Source organism: Opisthorchis viverrini, assembly GCF_000715545.1.
Source record: "Opisthorchis viverrini unplaced genomic scaffold opera_v5_67, whole genome shotgun sequence".
In the NCBI taxonomy this organism is placed as follows: Eukaryota; Metazoa; Platyhelminthes; class Trematoda; order Opisthorchiida; family Opisthorchiidae; genus Opisthorchis; species Opisthorchis viverrini.
The window spans coordinates 959,819-977,060 of NW_008751722.1; the positions used below are offsets into that span (position 1 = coordinate 959,819).

Here is a 17,242-nt window from a genome sequence, read left to right on the forward strand (position 1 = left end):
TGAAGTGAAGTAGGATCCCGAGAAAGAGGCAAAGTACTCCAGTGTTGCGATTTCCTGTCATGAGTTTATTTTCTACTTTGTTTGAGGAATATCCTTTTGAATCATAGTAGATCAAAAGCGTCGTCTTTCTCTTCCTCAAAAGTAACTTGTGGTAATTTCATATATGGCGGAGAATTTTCACCACCAAAACAGGCCGATTGATCCATGACCGGTTGACACACTTTTGGCTCCAAACTTATGCAAAACTGCATGTTGTGTGACAAAGAGATTTGTATAATTATGCCAGTAAGTACTCCGGCAGGAACAACGTTGATAGAGTCTGAAAGTGTAAATAAGTCAACTAGCAGACAAAGGGCTTGCTCAAGAGCAAAATTCGTTCACGGTCAGAAAAGCGTAGGATGTTTCTCTTGTCGTTTTTCTACCATTGCAACTTGTGACGGAAGCTAAACATGAGCCATGTGTATCATAGACACAATTCAGGCACGACTAGATTGCGTGTTGATCGATCTTTTTTTACGATGCGTAGCTCAAAAGGCTTTTTCCAAACCGATGAGACTGCACACTTCAGGAGTTTGAAAAAGGCTAAAGGAAGCAGGCAAGTCTTTGAACTGAAGATCAATATTATGGGTTCGAACCGCAGTTGATGCTACTTGTCATCACTTGACTTGCTGCTTGCTGACTTCTCGGGTGACAGATTATTTTATTTGCCCGGTTTATCCTACTCATTTAGAAAAGCCAGTGGAAATGTACTCGCTCGCTCGCCTGATATAACCTACTCTCCAATATTGAAGTTGAACACTTAAAAGTAAACTGCAGTCTGGTTTCATTAGTCTGACAAGCTGACAACGTGGATCGGTTCTGTCATGTGCAAAATAATGTTCATCTTCTGCCTTCAGCTTGAAGCCCCATACACTGATGGCTTTCCAAATAGAAACATTCGAGGTCTTCTCAGCTATGTGTTGGTGGATGCAGTTGTATGTTCAATAGCTATGGGTTCTTTAGCATCCAGCACATCTTGTCTATTCGCAACATTGTACCGCAAGCTATCTTTCCACTAAGTCAAATGCAGCATCCGCGCCCACTTTGTCTTAAAGTTGTCGTGGAATGATTGACATAAAAGACAGTCATCTTAATAATCAAACCAGCGTTTATTTAACCGTTTTAGATTGTTCTAGTTTTTGGCTTTACCTTTGGCCACTATCCACATCACGCTAAGTCGGGTGTCAGACATATTCACAGTTGTTAACGCCTGCGCCATCCCGAACTCAATAGTTTGCCTCGGATCAATGGAAAGCTGATAAAAATGCATTTATGTATGTGGCATGTGCATGTATGTATACTTACATATATATATGAATTCAAGAAGTAATACGGGGTAGTATGGAATAAAACTTTATGTGTACGCGACATCTCCGGAAAACAACCTAGGAAGCCTTCTTCACCATGTTTAATCGAACGGTATTTATCCCCTGGTAGCGACAGAGGCTTAAAATTTACTATCTTCATCACAGTGCAAAGCTTGCTAGAGAGGGAAGTCCCAGTTGTGGTTCACATTCGAATTTGGCGAGAGCTTGTACGGTATAACCGTTAACACCGTTAACTTGTCCGCATTAGAGTTCATAGTGAGAATTCTTAAAGACAAAAAAGGCATGGCGGATCCCATTCAGTATTCCCTTGTTCAAGCTACAAGTGACAACCTCGCCAGCTTGAAACTACCTGCTCAACAATTCGTAATTAAAATCTGCCAGGGCTATATTTACCGTTAAACTACATACCACTACAAAACCGTGCATAGAAAGTCTACGTATGAGCATTTAAATTTGGTTTTGAAAGGATTCTCCTAAAAGAAGTTGCCTGAAGACGGTTATCAATGTGGAAAGGATTAACTTTTTGATGCCACTATGTGAGAACAAATAAACACGCAAACTGACCCACAGGCAGACTATCACAATAAATTATGAAGCCAAAAGTTTTAGGCGACAATCTACACTGTTCGCACGCTGAACCTGAACGTGCATAAGGTAGGCTGAACCTTAAGTTTCCCGTCCGCTCTCTGCGTGACCACGTATATTTCAGTCTACTATAGTGAGAATAAAAATCCAAAAAAGGCTCTTGCCCATATAGTGCGAATTAACCACAACAATCATTCCAGGACAGAAATGAGGATTGCCAAATTGAAGGGACCTGAGTATAAGTGTTATAGACTGAACCACTTACTAACGTGTAGTGCTAAGATAGTCTGTGCATATCAGATACATTCTGTGAATTTCTAGACAAGTTCACTTGAGTCTAGATAACATCAGTACACAGAGGACTAGTTGCTGATTTTAGTTTCATGGTCGATATAAGGATATACGGATACACAGTGATCAAAATAAAACTGAGTTGCTTCGTAATTCAGTACAAAATGCATCTAGGCAAACCACTGTCTGGGAATGCATCGATCTGTGTCACAATAACATGCAGCCATCACTTGAAGTCAGAGTTACGTGTGTCAGTATGATTAGGCATGCCACCGAAGCATACATCATTTGAAGAATATCCAACCTTGAAAATGTCATATCGATTACCGACTCACAAAATCACGTGGTCTCTCAAATCACACTCAAACCATGGAGAGTTGCAATACCTAACGGATGACACCACAGTATTTGTCAGCAGCGAATTGCCGTAAACCATGTACTCACTGTGTATAATCTCTGGTTATTATGCATCACGTTTAACCGTCGCACTCCGGTGCTATACGCCACAATTCAAGGAATCCATTTTCAAAATGTTTTGAATATGTGTGGAATGAAAAAAATTGTAATGCTTAGAAAGCATTTGCATGACTCTAAAAGCACACTTTCAAAAACGTCATTCTGAACCGAGTGATGAAAGCTCGGTCGAGAAAAAGGCTGAGGACCATTTTTCCTGGTTGAAGCGTTTTACGTTCGCCGAATATATATATATATATTTTCTTTTTCATCAGTATAGGGTGTTTAATGCCCAGACGGCCAAGAAGCAGGATAAACTACATGAAGCTTGACAACCAGAGACGGTTTGATCAAACTGTCGCGGTGTGGTTTCCTTGAGGACACTTTTATTCTGACTGAACTATGTGCCGACAACATAGGGGCCTATTCCTCTCTCTGGATTCGCCTATTGGTTTGAACCTTGTGGGCAGGCCCTTGCACTGTTCGACGCCAAGTATAGTTTGCATTAAACCGGAGGACACAAAGCAGTCATCAAGCCCTTGATGGCACACAAATTCTGGGTCAAATGGAATCAAATGAACTGTTTGAACAGGATGTACGTAGACGGTGGCTCAATGGCTTGCACCATCCATACTGTGACCAGTTTATGGCCAGTTCAGACTGATGCCTGTTTGCCACCGCCAGTCAGACGGGAAATGTTAAAGTCCGTCTAAATTCGGATGGAATTCCCACACACGTAGAAATCAATATTGAAGCTCTTGCAGTGTGTTATTTCCATCAGTTGGATCCCGTACTTCGAATGGGTATCGTCTTTGTCTACGCATCATGCTGATCACTGGAACATCGGACTGTGCTGAATGCACGCTCGTTGGGCCCATTTTGACGTTTTCCATTCGTTGAGCTATAGTACGGGACCATGCAATGATAGATTTAAAGGTAGGACTCCCAAAATTTCGTGTTTGACTCTGACGTCTCTATGCAGGTATTTTTGGTCGTGTGATGGGTTCATTTGCCTGCAACCAACGGCCTCCACTTGCTTCTCGGTCGCGGATGGCATTTTGCTGGTAATCCCACTAAAATATAGCCACTTGTCATGAACCGACGGTCAGCTTTGCCTGCGTGATTATGCACGCATGAGGTCATTACTTGTAAGAAGCATCCGATACGAAACATACGAAACATAACCTCCAGCTGCAATTTGTCACTCGTGCAACACCCAGTGGTTTTTTTTACTGTGCTAGACAGTGGACTAAACGACAGTTATCCATACAAACTTGGCCATCAAACTTTCGCTTTATTCTTACCTTTCTGTTTTCTTACCACCCTTACTTTGTCTTATTCGCCGTTAGTAGTTCGATGGTTGTAGAACTTATAATTTTCTGATACAGTGATTACACACAGACACCTAGGCAACCGAGTATGATTCATCAATCTCTCCATAGATGAATAATTTATCGAGTGCCGGAGAAAAAGTGACCACGCATATATTACTTTAATTTCCAGTATAGAGTGCGATAGGCACAATGAAACATTTCAGGGAGGTCACGCAGTATGGAGTGAAAGGTATCTGCTAAATACAGTGGTCTCCCATTCGCCTTTCCTGAATCAAGAACTCTCTCCTTCTACTGCGAATTTCACTGTTATATCTGTCGGCGAACTTCTTACTGTGCTTAGATGTTTGTTGGTAGTATACGGACATTTTCAAGGTTCCCTGGGGTTTGTTCCGAATACTATCGTTGACCCAACTTGACTTTGTAAAATTTCACCAATCCAGAAGATGATCTGCAATCAGCTTCCAAAATTTCGTAGAAACGAAATCTACCATATGATGGCTAGGAAAAGTCGTTTGAGCTACATGTCTAGACTCAAAACTATATTAGTCAACTTGACAATCATTGTTTTTTTTCATGTGATAAAGAATCACCTTTACGCCCATACATCCGTATGAAACTAGTTTTTCAGCATCATATTTACGGAGGAAAATTTTTTTTCGGAGCTGCCTCTGAGAAGTGTTTAGTCCGCTTTCAGTATCATTTTAAACAAACAGACTTCTAATGTTACAAAGATTCGCCCTCTGAAATCATTTTTTCGGGTATTCTTCGTTCGTTTGAGGAACGGATTAAATGGGTAAATTAGTGTTGTCCAATATTGTTACGTAAACGATACATTTTTCATTCGGGCTTATGATCACGCAGCGCTAAATCTTTGGTACCTAGACGCTGAACTTTAGACTGGTGCTCCACAGAATCGACAACTTTGAACATTATGATTATGCGACTAGCACACTTGTACGATCCGTTGCAAGTAAGATAAAGTAAACGTGTCCTTCGAAAACTGGAACACATGTACACTCACCCCCTTGATGCTTCCGTTAAGTTTTTTCTTGGTACAGCGCTATGCATCTACAAAAGTGAAGCTAATGAAGGCGATTTTGTCAACTGCAAAATCTGAGGAGGTCCGCAGTGCACTGATTACCAGCAAGCAAACGAACGTGCTCTCTTGTCGGTGGCCAAGAGATTAATCCTGAATCATCACTCTAGAGTTTTCCCTGTTTAGCGAAAACCATATAGACAAAGAATTTTCTCACCTTAATTTAGTTAAATTTCTGTCCTGTGTGCAGATATGAGATAGAGGAGAATGATGCTCTATATATTCCCGTGGATGATATCTGGTTCATTCTATGAAATTTTGTCATCCTCCTATCATTTCCAGGTGGAATTCTGTCAGCAACACGCTATGAAACATTACGGTTGCCAGCACCACTACATATTGTTGGATCTTTCCAAACTTACGCATCATGTTACTTGTGATGTCAGTGATTACCAGAATGGCTCGTAGGTTGATCGTTTCCGTCACTGTTCATGTGTCTAGGTTTCCATCTCAATCGTGAGATACAGACATAATTTAAAACTAAACCGCCCCACTCCTTTTGTCTATTTTCCCGAGTTGAAATATCTTTTTACCCAGACTGTCCTAGGGTTCAAAACGCCAAATGAGCTTGTAAAATAATGATATCCTAGTTTTTTGTGCACCTAAGACACATTCATGGGAGGATCACTGCAAATTCCAGAAATGACGTGAGGAACACTTAAATTTTTTATTGATTGAAACATGCATACAAGTATTTCACAGTTGAATCTTTTGTAAGACTGGACTGGTTTCTAAATAGTTGACTTTTCTGCAGTCATCAACGTCGGTGAGCAGAGTCCTGAAGGAGGCATCCTCAGCAATAGCAGGTGGAACATTCCCCAATCTTAAAGGCAAGCATTCCAATGATCATCACAAGTGTCTGTATACGATAAAAAGTAACGAAACTTAAAGATGCTAACCAGAATGAACTTTGTTTTCACGTTTTACAATTGATAATTCTCACACTTCAGCCCGAATGATACCTAGGAAGTGTGCCGACTCGCTTCGATTTCGGCTACGTGGCGAATGATAATTCCAAACTACTTTTAATGACCAGTAGTTCGTTTACAGCGTAGATATTAAGCAGCAACATTTGTTGTCTGTACATACCTTACCAGATACCTCCTAGGAAGAGGTATATTTGAGAGCAATGCAATGATATGCGCAATCAAGGCAAACCTCTTCAGATGGATGCCCCTTTCTAATGCTTGAGAAACTTTCCAAGTCTGTTCTGTTGCGGATTATATTCTAGTCATATGTATTGATCACATTTAACCCCGTCTCTGAATCACCCAGCCATCACCATCTGCTCTCCTCAACATTCCACATGATAGTAACCACTAAATTTATACCAATCAGACGACAATAATAGGAGAATGCGAAAGGTTCTCCTAAGAGAGCCAAAATCTAAGCGAGTGACCATATCTGTCTTCAGCACCATGTTTTGTGTATAATTGATTCAATGAAAATCACTTATTTGCAAAACACAACTGCAGACTGCACACAGTGCACACGATGATTCTTACTAGATCACTATATAACTATAACACAGCAATCCATCATCTGGCTAACACTTAGATTCCGTTTTTGGCAACGATGGTCAGTCTGAGCCAGTAAAAAAACAGTAGAACATGAAGATGAGGATTTTTTATCTTTGTAATGTACTACTCATAAGGTTGCTGAAAATTCGTGGACAACCCACGACCGGTCTCACCCTTTTTGAGGCTCATCAGGTAGGCGCAGTCCCCGGGTCTCCGTCAACCTTATGCTCTACTTTAAACCAAATTGCACGAAATTAGCGGATTAGCGAAATTAGCGAATATCCTAGCGACTGAAACATGAGGCGGCCTGGTGCAGCACATTCAGTTGTTTGAAAACACCACAAAAAAGAGATTCAGCTGGGTTCCAAGTGAGCCTCTCGAAAGACCAAATTAGTTTGCAAATGGGTGTGCATTCGCTGATTTTTCTATGTTTGAAGTAATCAACTTCAAGAAAACAGGCATTAGATTTGCGAAAAATGGAGTCAGACTAAATGCTATTTGAATTACATAATTCTGTTTCTAGTTCTCTTCTTGCTTTTCATAGGAAGCAAATTTCCCGCCATTCCGCTTCGGATCTGTGTTACCTCGAGTTCTGAGAGTTGGGTATTTGGCGAAGGCAACAAAAAGCTTTCCCTAGTTTTGATGGTCTGTCAGTTAGCAATGCATTCAAGTTAAAGTCATCTTTTCGACACTCCAGAAATCAAACGTTACGTTGTCCTGCAGATTGAGCAATCATCAGGCAGTGGTAGTACTGCGATTTAAACAACTAGCTTTTAATATTCTGCTTTTGGTTAATCACATTGTGCCATTCAACTAAATGAAGGAGATTGCTCTTCAGGGTAATGCGTAAACGGGACAGAGGATTGTCCATTTCACTTTTGTGACAGATTTAGATGTTTGGGGGAAAGTTACTTGGTGGTATTTCACGTGAGGCCTAGATAAACGACTGCACAATTTGATTAAAATAGAGTAAAAGCTCAATAGTTATGAAAATAATTCCCTTCACTTAGGTTTATCCCATTCATTTTCCGAAGGGATGGGAACTAATTATAGCGTAAAACTGGGTTCTCTATTGATCAGTTGCACACCGAATATAATCCATTTTATGGACGGGACCGTATTATTTTGCACCTACCCGTAATGAATAGGTTTGTATTTTATGAAATAAGGATGTCTCATAAATCTAGGCATCGTTGATACAAATTCTAGCAAATAAATAGGTTGAAATACTTCCCAATTCAAATTAACTCAGGGTTTTACATAAAAATCTCCAGATGTCAGTAGTCTATGATGCTTACCGATGTTTCAGTATGCGGCGGCGGTAGTCTTGCCTGACCATTAAATTCCACGTATTAATAAATGAGATGAAGCCTGATCTATTGTAAGGTGGTCCGCTGTCCCCATTTGGTTCACTCTCGATCTTACGTCGCTGCTCATTCAGGGAAAACGTGCCCGAAAGGTCGATTTAAGAACAACGACACCATCTATGCAATCTTCCAAAATTACTTATAGAGTGAAAGAAAATGGTAGCAGAAGGTGAGAAGAAAACACTTGCCTATCAATGCCCTGGAAGCTAGCGAAAAATCGGAGGAAGTGTTCCAGAAGTGAGATAAACCCACACAGATTGTCTCGTAGGGAAGCTTTTGTAATTGCTAGCCTACATTGCAGTTGTCAAGTTCATTCTGAGGGAAAAACAGCACGATCGGCTGGAAACCTTATGTATGCATTTATGCCAATGTTGACAGATTATCATTAGTGACATGGGGTAATGATGAGTGAGTAGTACCACGATTTCTGTGGGCTAGACACTAATTAGCAACAGACATTCCTCGGACCAACCTAAAGAAGCCCGCTTCGTAGCTCAATGCAAAATCCGGGACGTTATAAAAACTGGTGCATTTTAAGGGTGCTACTTTTGACATACTCTAGTATAAATTGGTCCGATCACTCAAATTGAAACTTTGCACAGACACGAAATCCTGCGTACTTCAGTCCCTCATGCACGCCCCACTTCGTATGAAGAAGGATACAGGTGACCAATCATCCATAGTTTGAAACTTTCCTCACTCTACAGACGGTGGGTTTCTTAGCAATTGATATACAGGTCTCTTTTGTTCATACTGACACTTGTTCGGGTATTTGAAGCGATAGTCACTGGGTTCAGTATCAAAATGATATACAGGATTTTGATCACCTGTTCACAACTTCACTGACAGGCAGAATCATCACGCTGAACACCAGGATATAAGCTTTTTGTCACTTGAGGCAGAATCACAGACAAAGTAGACTTTCAAAGATGCAATTTATTGAGCAACACAAGATGAACACTCAACACGATATGGCTACCTACCTACCTACCTACCCCTGCATAGAGCTTCACTAATATCAATCTGTCCTTCTGGGTTTTAAATTTACCTTGAGACCAAAAAGGGATATACGGTTTGTGAGAACGATAATGCCGTCCCAATTTAGGATGTCTATAGTGTGCCATAAAAACTGATGCTTAAATTTACTTCCGGTTTCTTCTCAGCTTTGCCCACTTTTTCTACTCAATCACCGATCGAGTGTTTAACACCGTTTGGGTTGCTTTGAGATAAAACCGTGTTTAGTAAACCCCACTTCCAGACATTCCGTTCACTTGGTGAAACCTGGCCTTGGCCCTCAGAACACCTAGTTCTGGGGTGCTTACCCATTCCATGAAAAAGTTTGGTACTAAAATACATACGGCTGTCATCCCAACTACCTCCCCGAAAGCTATTTCGTTGATTTTTGTCCGGGTATTTCGGAATCGCACTTCATTAACTGTTGTGCTTTGGGAATCATTTTCCAACTGTTCTTAAAGGGAAGTGATAATATCACCTGCCCTGCAGAGTCGTATACCACATATGTACGGGGGTATTTTGTTCAAATCCGTGAGGGGATGTTGGAATGCAAATTAAGAGGAATTTAGGTGAATGCAGTCATTTGCATACCTATCTGGGTTTTTTTGGTCGATCACCTTAAACCAAGCTGAATCTCTCGTTAGTGGATCCATGAAAGCCGATGACTATCGCATGCACCGGCAAAAGTCTACAAGATCCCCCAGGAGGGATCCCATTTCATGCTGGTCGGCATCAAGCTCGGAATCTCGATCCAATACAAAGAATCCAGACAAATTCGTCCTCTTTTACAAACAAATTCAGGCACATTCACAGCGATTAATTGTAAGCGGCCGTGAGTAGTAAACATATAATGGGTAAAATAACCTTCAGATGGGACGGCGTCTCAGAGGAAGTACAAGAAAATCGCCTGCTTCCACCTCTGTTATAAATAACTTGCCCAAAAATGAGGACACAATCTGTTCTTTGGGAACGGTTTGCTTCAGTGACAGTGCCAATCCCCAGGAAACGATAAGTCACAGGTTGGATCAATAGAACAGTACAACATCAAACCGGGTTTATCTTGGAAGTTGTGCGAACCATTTACTTGAAACACCTATGGTTATTTTCAACTATCTATTGTTATGTCGTATGATTTCTCGCCGAACGTGACTCTTTTGAAAACGAGCCACTGTAAACAATCCTTCTGGTTGATGGTGAGTCTCGAAAGTATGTACATATTATTATAGCGTAATACCCATTGATGAAAACCTGCTCCATATATGCCGGTTTTCGATGAATTTTAAGGCCGTCCTGTAACCAGTGCCCTTCAAATTCACTACTGATTGGCTAATTCAGGGGGCATCGGAACTGAATCCTATTGTCCATTTTAGTTTGCAAACTTGGATACCAGTATAGGAATAGATCATCAAAATCCTCGTGTTACACAACTAGTTATAAGGTAGTTAGCATACGCTGGATAATCTGTGTAGAACTACGTGGGACTAAAATCGGTACAACATAGGCAGTGGAGAATTAGAAACAGCCAGAGCATTTGAGTACTAGCAATAAGCCATTGCGGAAACCAACGCCGGACTGTTGAGCATGCATTCATGCAGCTGAACGACGCACTGCGGAAAGTGGCCAGAATGTCTGTGCACAAAACTCTGGATACTCAACGCGGCGGTTCGGCGTCAGTCCCGATTCGCATCTGCGGTCCGGGTGGATGATGTCCAGAAGTTAGGAATTCCTAACCATTTGTGTCCTCAAAAGATACTAAAAGTTCGTTGCCTGAAGAAAGTGCCCAAATATAAGATATGGAACTGTCTCTAAGGTCTAACACGTTTATCGTAGATTAACCAACGAAAACGGTTCGGGTGTCCGCTACAAAAGAATGATCGTAAAGTTCCCAAACAAAACAAGTCAAGAACGGTGCAAAATTTCGAGCTCCTTCTCGTTTCAAAAATCATTGCGTAGTATTCGTTACATTGGTGCACTACTAGCTTGGAAATGACCAGATCTCCACTGAGAGAAACAACAGTGCATTCTGCCACCCAGGCTGAAAACCAACGTTTCGGGACAGTTTCGCATCTGCTTATTATCGTCTCCAAATGGAGCATCTTTAAACGGTAGGAAAAACAGAACTGTGCAGATTTGGTTAACCTTGTATGGAAATCAAACCCCCTGAGCAACTTATTATCTTCCTACATATCTTTAAACAACACTTTTACCTGGGGAAAGTGCGTCTTCAACCTGCGAAGCCACCTTTACAAGGTAATGTTGATGGCAATCGAAGAAAACAACCAAAATTCAGAATTCACACACTTTCTGTCTCTAACAGTGGACAGTTTTCTGCAAGTACCCATCTAGGCCTCCCGTCCATGAAACCACTGGAAAACTAAACCCCCCCCCCAACTCTCACGTTGAAGATACCGGCAAGTTAGGTTGAATATAATTTCAATTAGTAAAAATAAGACTGTGTCTGCGGTGAAAAGAAGTTTGGCATATCATCAACTTGTGATGTCCTCCCCAAGTTTCTGCTCAATTTTCGCGACGGAAATATTAGCTGAATGCCATTTGATTTTATCCGAAAGGCCTTCTAAGACATTGCAGTGACTTCACCTAGTTCTACAATCAAGATACACAACACAGCGCATATACGGAACCTTATTTACCCAACCTGAATGTCCATCGAGACTTTATGCATGACCATTATGTTTCCATTTTATCCACCCTCGAAGATTGAACGAGATGAAAAAAGCGGCTGGAGGCTTTGTACCATAGATGTTCAAAGGCCATTTACCTGCACTTTGGTCAGCTGAAATTGACAGATCATTTTTCGTTCCTTTGCAGGACTAACCACGGGTAATTCTTCTGACAGTGACACGACCATCACCATACAGAACGCTATATCACCAAACATGGAAGACTTCGACATGTACGACTCTTTCTACGGCACACATATATTTGGTGGGCGTTACCATGATGAACTTCGACCAAGTTCGCTAACCCGTGTGCCTAATCTTCGAATGAACCTGTCAAATATCGATCCACTGGTTCACCAGAGGAGTTCGAGCAGTCTGTCCGGACGTATTGCAAAGGTCGACAGTTCAAGAGGTGTTCAAGAATCTCACCATTCGCTGAGTCATTCACAATACCGTCCACTACACAAGACGCTTGCGAGTTCTCATGGTCGAGAGACAATTTTCTCACCTCCACCGCTACCCACAAGAAGGTATGCAAGGATAAAACCTGACGAGACATTTAAGAAAACGCAATACACCTCAGAAACTGAAATGCGATTGCAGGACATAAAATTTCCTAGAAATATAGATTACCCTACCTGGACCAACGTGTACTATCCCGACCTACATATGACTGATAAAAGAGAAACGACCCATAAGAAATACAAAGCACATCAAGCATTCAGAGGCCGGTCAGATGAAATGAGATTTAAACGGGATGATGATATGTTTGGTCTAGCAGACACCGGCCACCAGTCTGCGGAAGAAGATTCCACTGGTCAGTACCGAACAGTACTCTACGTAGTACCCACCTCTCCAAAGTCACAAAGTCCGTCTCATTTGATGCCTTCAAGCCCCGAACTCACGAAGACAAAGTTACCGAATTTTTCTCGTCCAAGAGCCTTTAACAAAAACGGAAATAGGTATATCGACTTTGACTCTAGTGAGGTTCCAGTAAAACCAAAATCCACAAAGGAGTGGCACAAATCGGACAACAGCGGTTCTTCTACAGACGGTGGCTCTTTTGTGGATGATGGCTTCTCCTCAGATCAGAACATACCCTATGAACCTCCCAAGTCGAAGATTATCTTCCAGGGACCTGGTCGCTACTTGGAAACAAAGGTCTACTGTAAGACAATACCGACGCCACAATCGATGGAAGTTGCAAAAAAAATCAATGGGCTACATAATGCGAGCAGCACTCCAGATAACCCAGTATCACCATTACATAATCCTCTGAGGGTTATCAGAAATGATTATAATCAGGTTGTTGTGGACATAAAACCCCGGCACTTGAATGAAGCAGATAAGCAACAACATGTGAGTCAGTGGATACAAGTCGGAACTCTTGGCGATACGGTGCAGTCAAAAATGGATAGAAACGAAGCAGTCGCCGACGAAACTGACAAATTAGATCTCATTTACGTGGAAGATGGTGCTGATGACGTGGATGTGAATGGTCCGCATGATGGAAATAAATTTGTAAACAAAACTTCTAACAGCTGTACATTGAACGTTGAAATGAGCCCAAATCGCCAAAAATCAGACTGGTTTGCATGTCCACCCATAGACACAACAAGTAAGCCTAAGATAGATATGACACCATTAAGTCCGCAAGCGCAGAGCACATCCGAACATGCGCGAACTAACCCGCTGGATAACAACAGGGTTATAAAAGTATGCCGATCTTCCAATAAACAATCAACTGAGTTGTCTTCTCTCGTAAACGAAGAGAAAACCGATATTTCAGGTCCGCGTACACAAGAAAATCATCATCTATCGTTTAAAAGGACTTTTTCGCCGATATCCGACAATAGTACACCTGTGAATATCGAATCTCCCAGAGTTATTGCACTTACGTATGGACGAACTGACGTTACCCGTGAAAACGAGTCGATCACCTGTCAGAACAATAAAATAAAACCAGAAGTAGCTCCTAAACCATTGCCAGATCAAAAACTCAGAGCTGTCTTAGAAAAACAGACGGAAGCATCCACGTTTCCTGAGCTGCAACAGGCGACCAACAGAACCACCGGTCGGTACCCCAACCATTCATCTCAAGTTGAGTACATGCCCGGAGCAAACCCTAACACACTAGCCTCAAAACCTATCCAGGAAAAACTAAAAGATGATAAGTCCGAAGCAGTCAGAATGGAGGATACTCCGACCCAGAAAGTTCGTAATTTGGCTGCATATTTCACAAACATTATCAATAAGAATAAAAGTGAATCCGAGTTCAACAGCTTACGACGAATGCGTGTGCGTGACTCACTACATAATGATGCCACAAATGAAACTGACATTCCTACATGCAGTTCACCATTTTTCCGAAATGAAACACCTGAGGATAGAGAGCGTCGCTTGCGAGCTGTGGACGCCCTTAGACATCGTACACTACCACAGCGAACTGTTGACTACACACGGTCCGGGTCAGTTAACAATACAAAATCTTTTTTTGACAGTGCTTGCGAGGATTACTACCCTTACGTTAGACCTTCCTCCGCCCCACGTCCTCGACCAAGATGTATCACCACAAACATTACCAGGAGTTCAGCTAACCTTAATTAACAGTGAAGTGTCCAACCTTTTTACACAATCCTTCCATATATCCTGCACATTATTCTTCCGCTTCTCTCAGGCGGTTTGTGGATATGTAGCTTCATTTTCGATCTTCTTTCGTTGCACTCTGATCTTTAACCTTTCGGTGCATGCTGATAAGCAAAAAGTTGGTTGCTCAACTTTTTGTGGATGGGTACGCAGCGGTTTACTCCTTGTCATTCTTAAAGTCATGCAGACATCCCACAGTCTTTCTTGATTGCTTTCGTACCTTCCTTCGATAAACCGGTCATGCGCCAGGAGTCGCATCAAATTCCTGGATACTAAAGATGTGTATAGAACAATGGTTTGCACACGACTGCAGATTTCCAGATATGGAGTGTGAACAGTCTGAAACTTTCACTCTGAGAACTCTTGAGCGCAATAACATCAAGTATATAAGCTTGAAAAGTACACTACGGGCTGTGCATGAAAAGTAAACATTATCTTGAAGCAGGTGATCGGGAAATCTTTTTGAACTGACAAGAATGGACGCTTGGGTGGAAGTAACCTATGTTGCCAGGTTGTTAAATGCACCATAAAGCTCTATTCGTTTAGGTCGGTAAGTACTTCGCACTGGTAAAGTCCAGCTCCATTGAACAAAATTTCTATGGCTTTGTGAGCAAACTGCTCAACAGCTCTTGTGTTGGATGCATTTTCAATACCGTTCATGAGGAAGCTGTAGTGCTTCTCCAGTATGTCTTAACCGCCAGTCGTGTGGCCGAACGCATCCTCACAACGAGGGACAAGACCATTGAGCAAACTATTCTACAGGTAAAAAAAATCCACCGGAAAATTTTTCACATACCCTGATTATAAACACTTCCATAAACCTCTCACCGGTGTGACAGACACCGATTCCCGTAAAAACAGAACGTGCTGTTTATCAATTAACGCTAGTAACTTCTGATAGGTGATATATTGGCATTAAGTTTTTCTCTTCGTAAGTCCAACAGACGTGTGTGTTCTGTACAGCCGCATTGTCGAGCTGAGAGCCCGATCACCCTGAAGTCCATATGCAGCTTTGATCAAACGCACACTCCTTTGCCTAAATTAGATTGGTTTTGTACCACATCGTTTTCAGGGGTAGCTTATACCGGGATAGTCTGCATAAATAGGCCCATCCTCAGATACTGGAACGTCATACGTTATACCAGGACTACACTATTAAGAAATCCACACACAGTCACGGGTGAATAGGCTTTGAATACACTGTGAATGATGGAATTTTTAAGAGAACGCTTAGCACGGGTTTGGGCGGTGGCAAAGGACCATGGAGGGGCTACCAAGTAGTCACATATAAATGCGACGGTTTTTGCTGAAGAGCCTGTATTCAGGATTAAGTCTTCTAGAACCAGCTGGAACGAGTGTGACCCATCGATCTGTAAGCCTATAGACAAGCGTAGGCGACAATCGCTACCAACTGACCAATTGCTTCGAGGCAATTTGGTCTGGTCAGCTATCCACATTAACTTCAACGGTGTGGGAGCTAAATTAATCAGATATTTGCACTAAACTCACAATAAACTTTCAGAAACGTATGTCTTGACGGACGGATTAATTAAATTCTACATTCTGTTACCATTTTGATGCAACAAATCCTTCGAAATCTGGGCACAAGATTACTTCAACCACGCCTTTATAAACAAGGACTAAAATCTTCTGACCTTAGGCTTGTTGACCGAGACTAGTCTCTAGATAGCAAACGTTTCGTCATCAGTTAGGGAAACACGATCACGGCGCACAATTGCAAGTCGACAATGCATTCTAGCTATCTAAATTTCGCAAATTTGCTGACTTCATCTACCTGAACTTTCAGGAAAAACACTTGTCTCACTGCAATGCAAGCGAATATATACTGAGGTTGATAAAAAGCACGGGTCATTAGGAACATTAGCCTGGAAACAGACAAAACTTAAGATCCCAACATCATCAGAATAAAAGATAACATCGGAGTGGTATGCAAAGATGCAGAATGGACAGTAATACTCTTGCCTTATTGTGACGGTTTTCAGTTTCTTCTTGCTAAGTTTTTAGAGTTCTAGTTGGCTTAGCTAAAATATTTGTCAGAATAGTTTATTTTTATATTTTGGTTTTTACTAGGACCAAGGGATTTAGGGATATACTAATCCACCGTGTATACGTGGACCGCATGTACAGTTGTGTGGTCTTGTATGATGCTTGATACGTACAGAAATAAAGCAGAGGGTTATAGATTATGTTCCCCAAAGCCAACATAGACGAGGGACTGTTCTGTGGACTGATGTTGTGTGTAACCACCCGTAAGTCATTTCGTGAAAATAAATATGTCTACTGGATAAAGGTGTAGGCATTGGCTCCGTCGTATGCCTCTATATTCTCAGAGTTTAAAACCGTGCTCGAGCCTGTAACTATGGTGAAAAGAATTAGAATTACTTTGAAGAGTTGTTTTCGTGCGGGGAATCAGTAATATACACCTCATGAACTTGAAGGAATGTCCGCACCCATAGCCTTACGGTTAAATGTTTTAGATCACTAAAATTTTAACAATAAATGGCTGGTCAGTAACGTGGTTTTCTTGGGTTTAAATCTCTCGTCCTGCAATCACACAAGTGGTGTTATGTGATCCATCTGGGCTCAGTTCTCCAAGTAATTACTTGTCAAACGGCCCGTTGTGAATTGTGGGGTGTTCATATTATGTACGTTTTGTTAGTGATAGTCACTGACTAGATGTTTCTCAGAAATGTATAGTGAGTTGTTTTAACAAGCTAGTGCAGCTCAAAATTCGCAATGTGTGATGCGGTTCCACTACTTCGGCCAGCTGCGGCAAACAAATGTTACGGCCTTTTCAACATTTCATTAGTCTGCAGTAGCTGAATGTTGAGTTTTCCGCAGATGTTCCGGGAAAACCAGACGAACTA

General features: G+C 41.6%; 1 protein-coding gene across 1 annotated transcript in view; it reads left to right on the forward strand.

Moving 5' to 3' along the window:
- Positions 1–14,315, forward strand: part of T265_04159 (hypothetical protein) — a gene marked incomplete at both ends in the record, with an annotated part of 25,185 nt that extends 10,870 nt beyond the window's left edge. The window contains one exon of the mRNA XM_009168829.1: positions 11,925–14,315. Coding sequence (XP_009167093.1) covers positions 11,925–14,315 — 2,391 coding nt within the window. The remainder of the gene's footprint in view (positions 1–11,924) is intronic.
- Between the last annotated feature and the right edge of the window lie 2,927 nt (positions 14,316–17,242).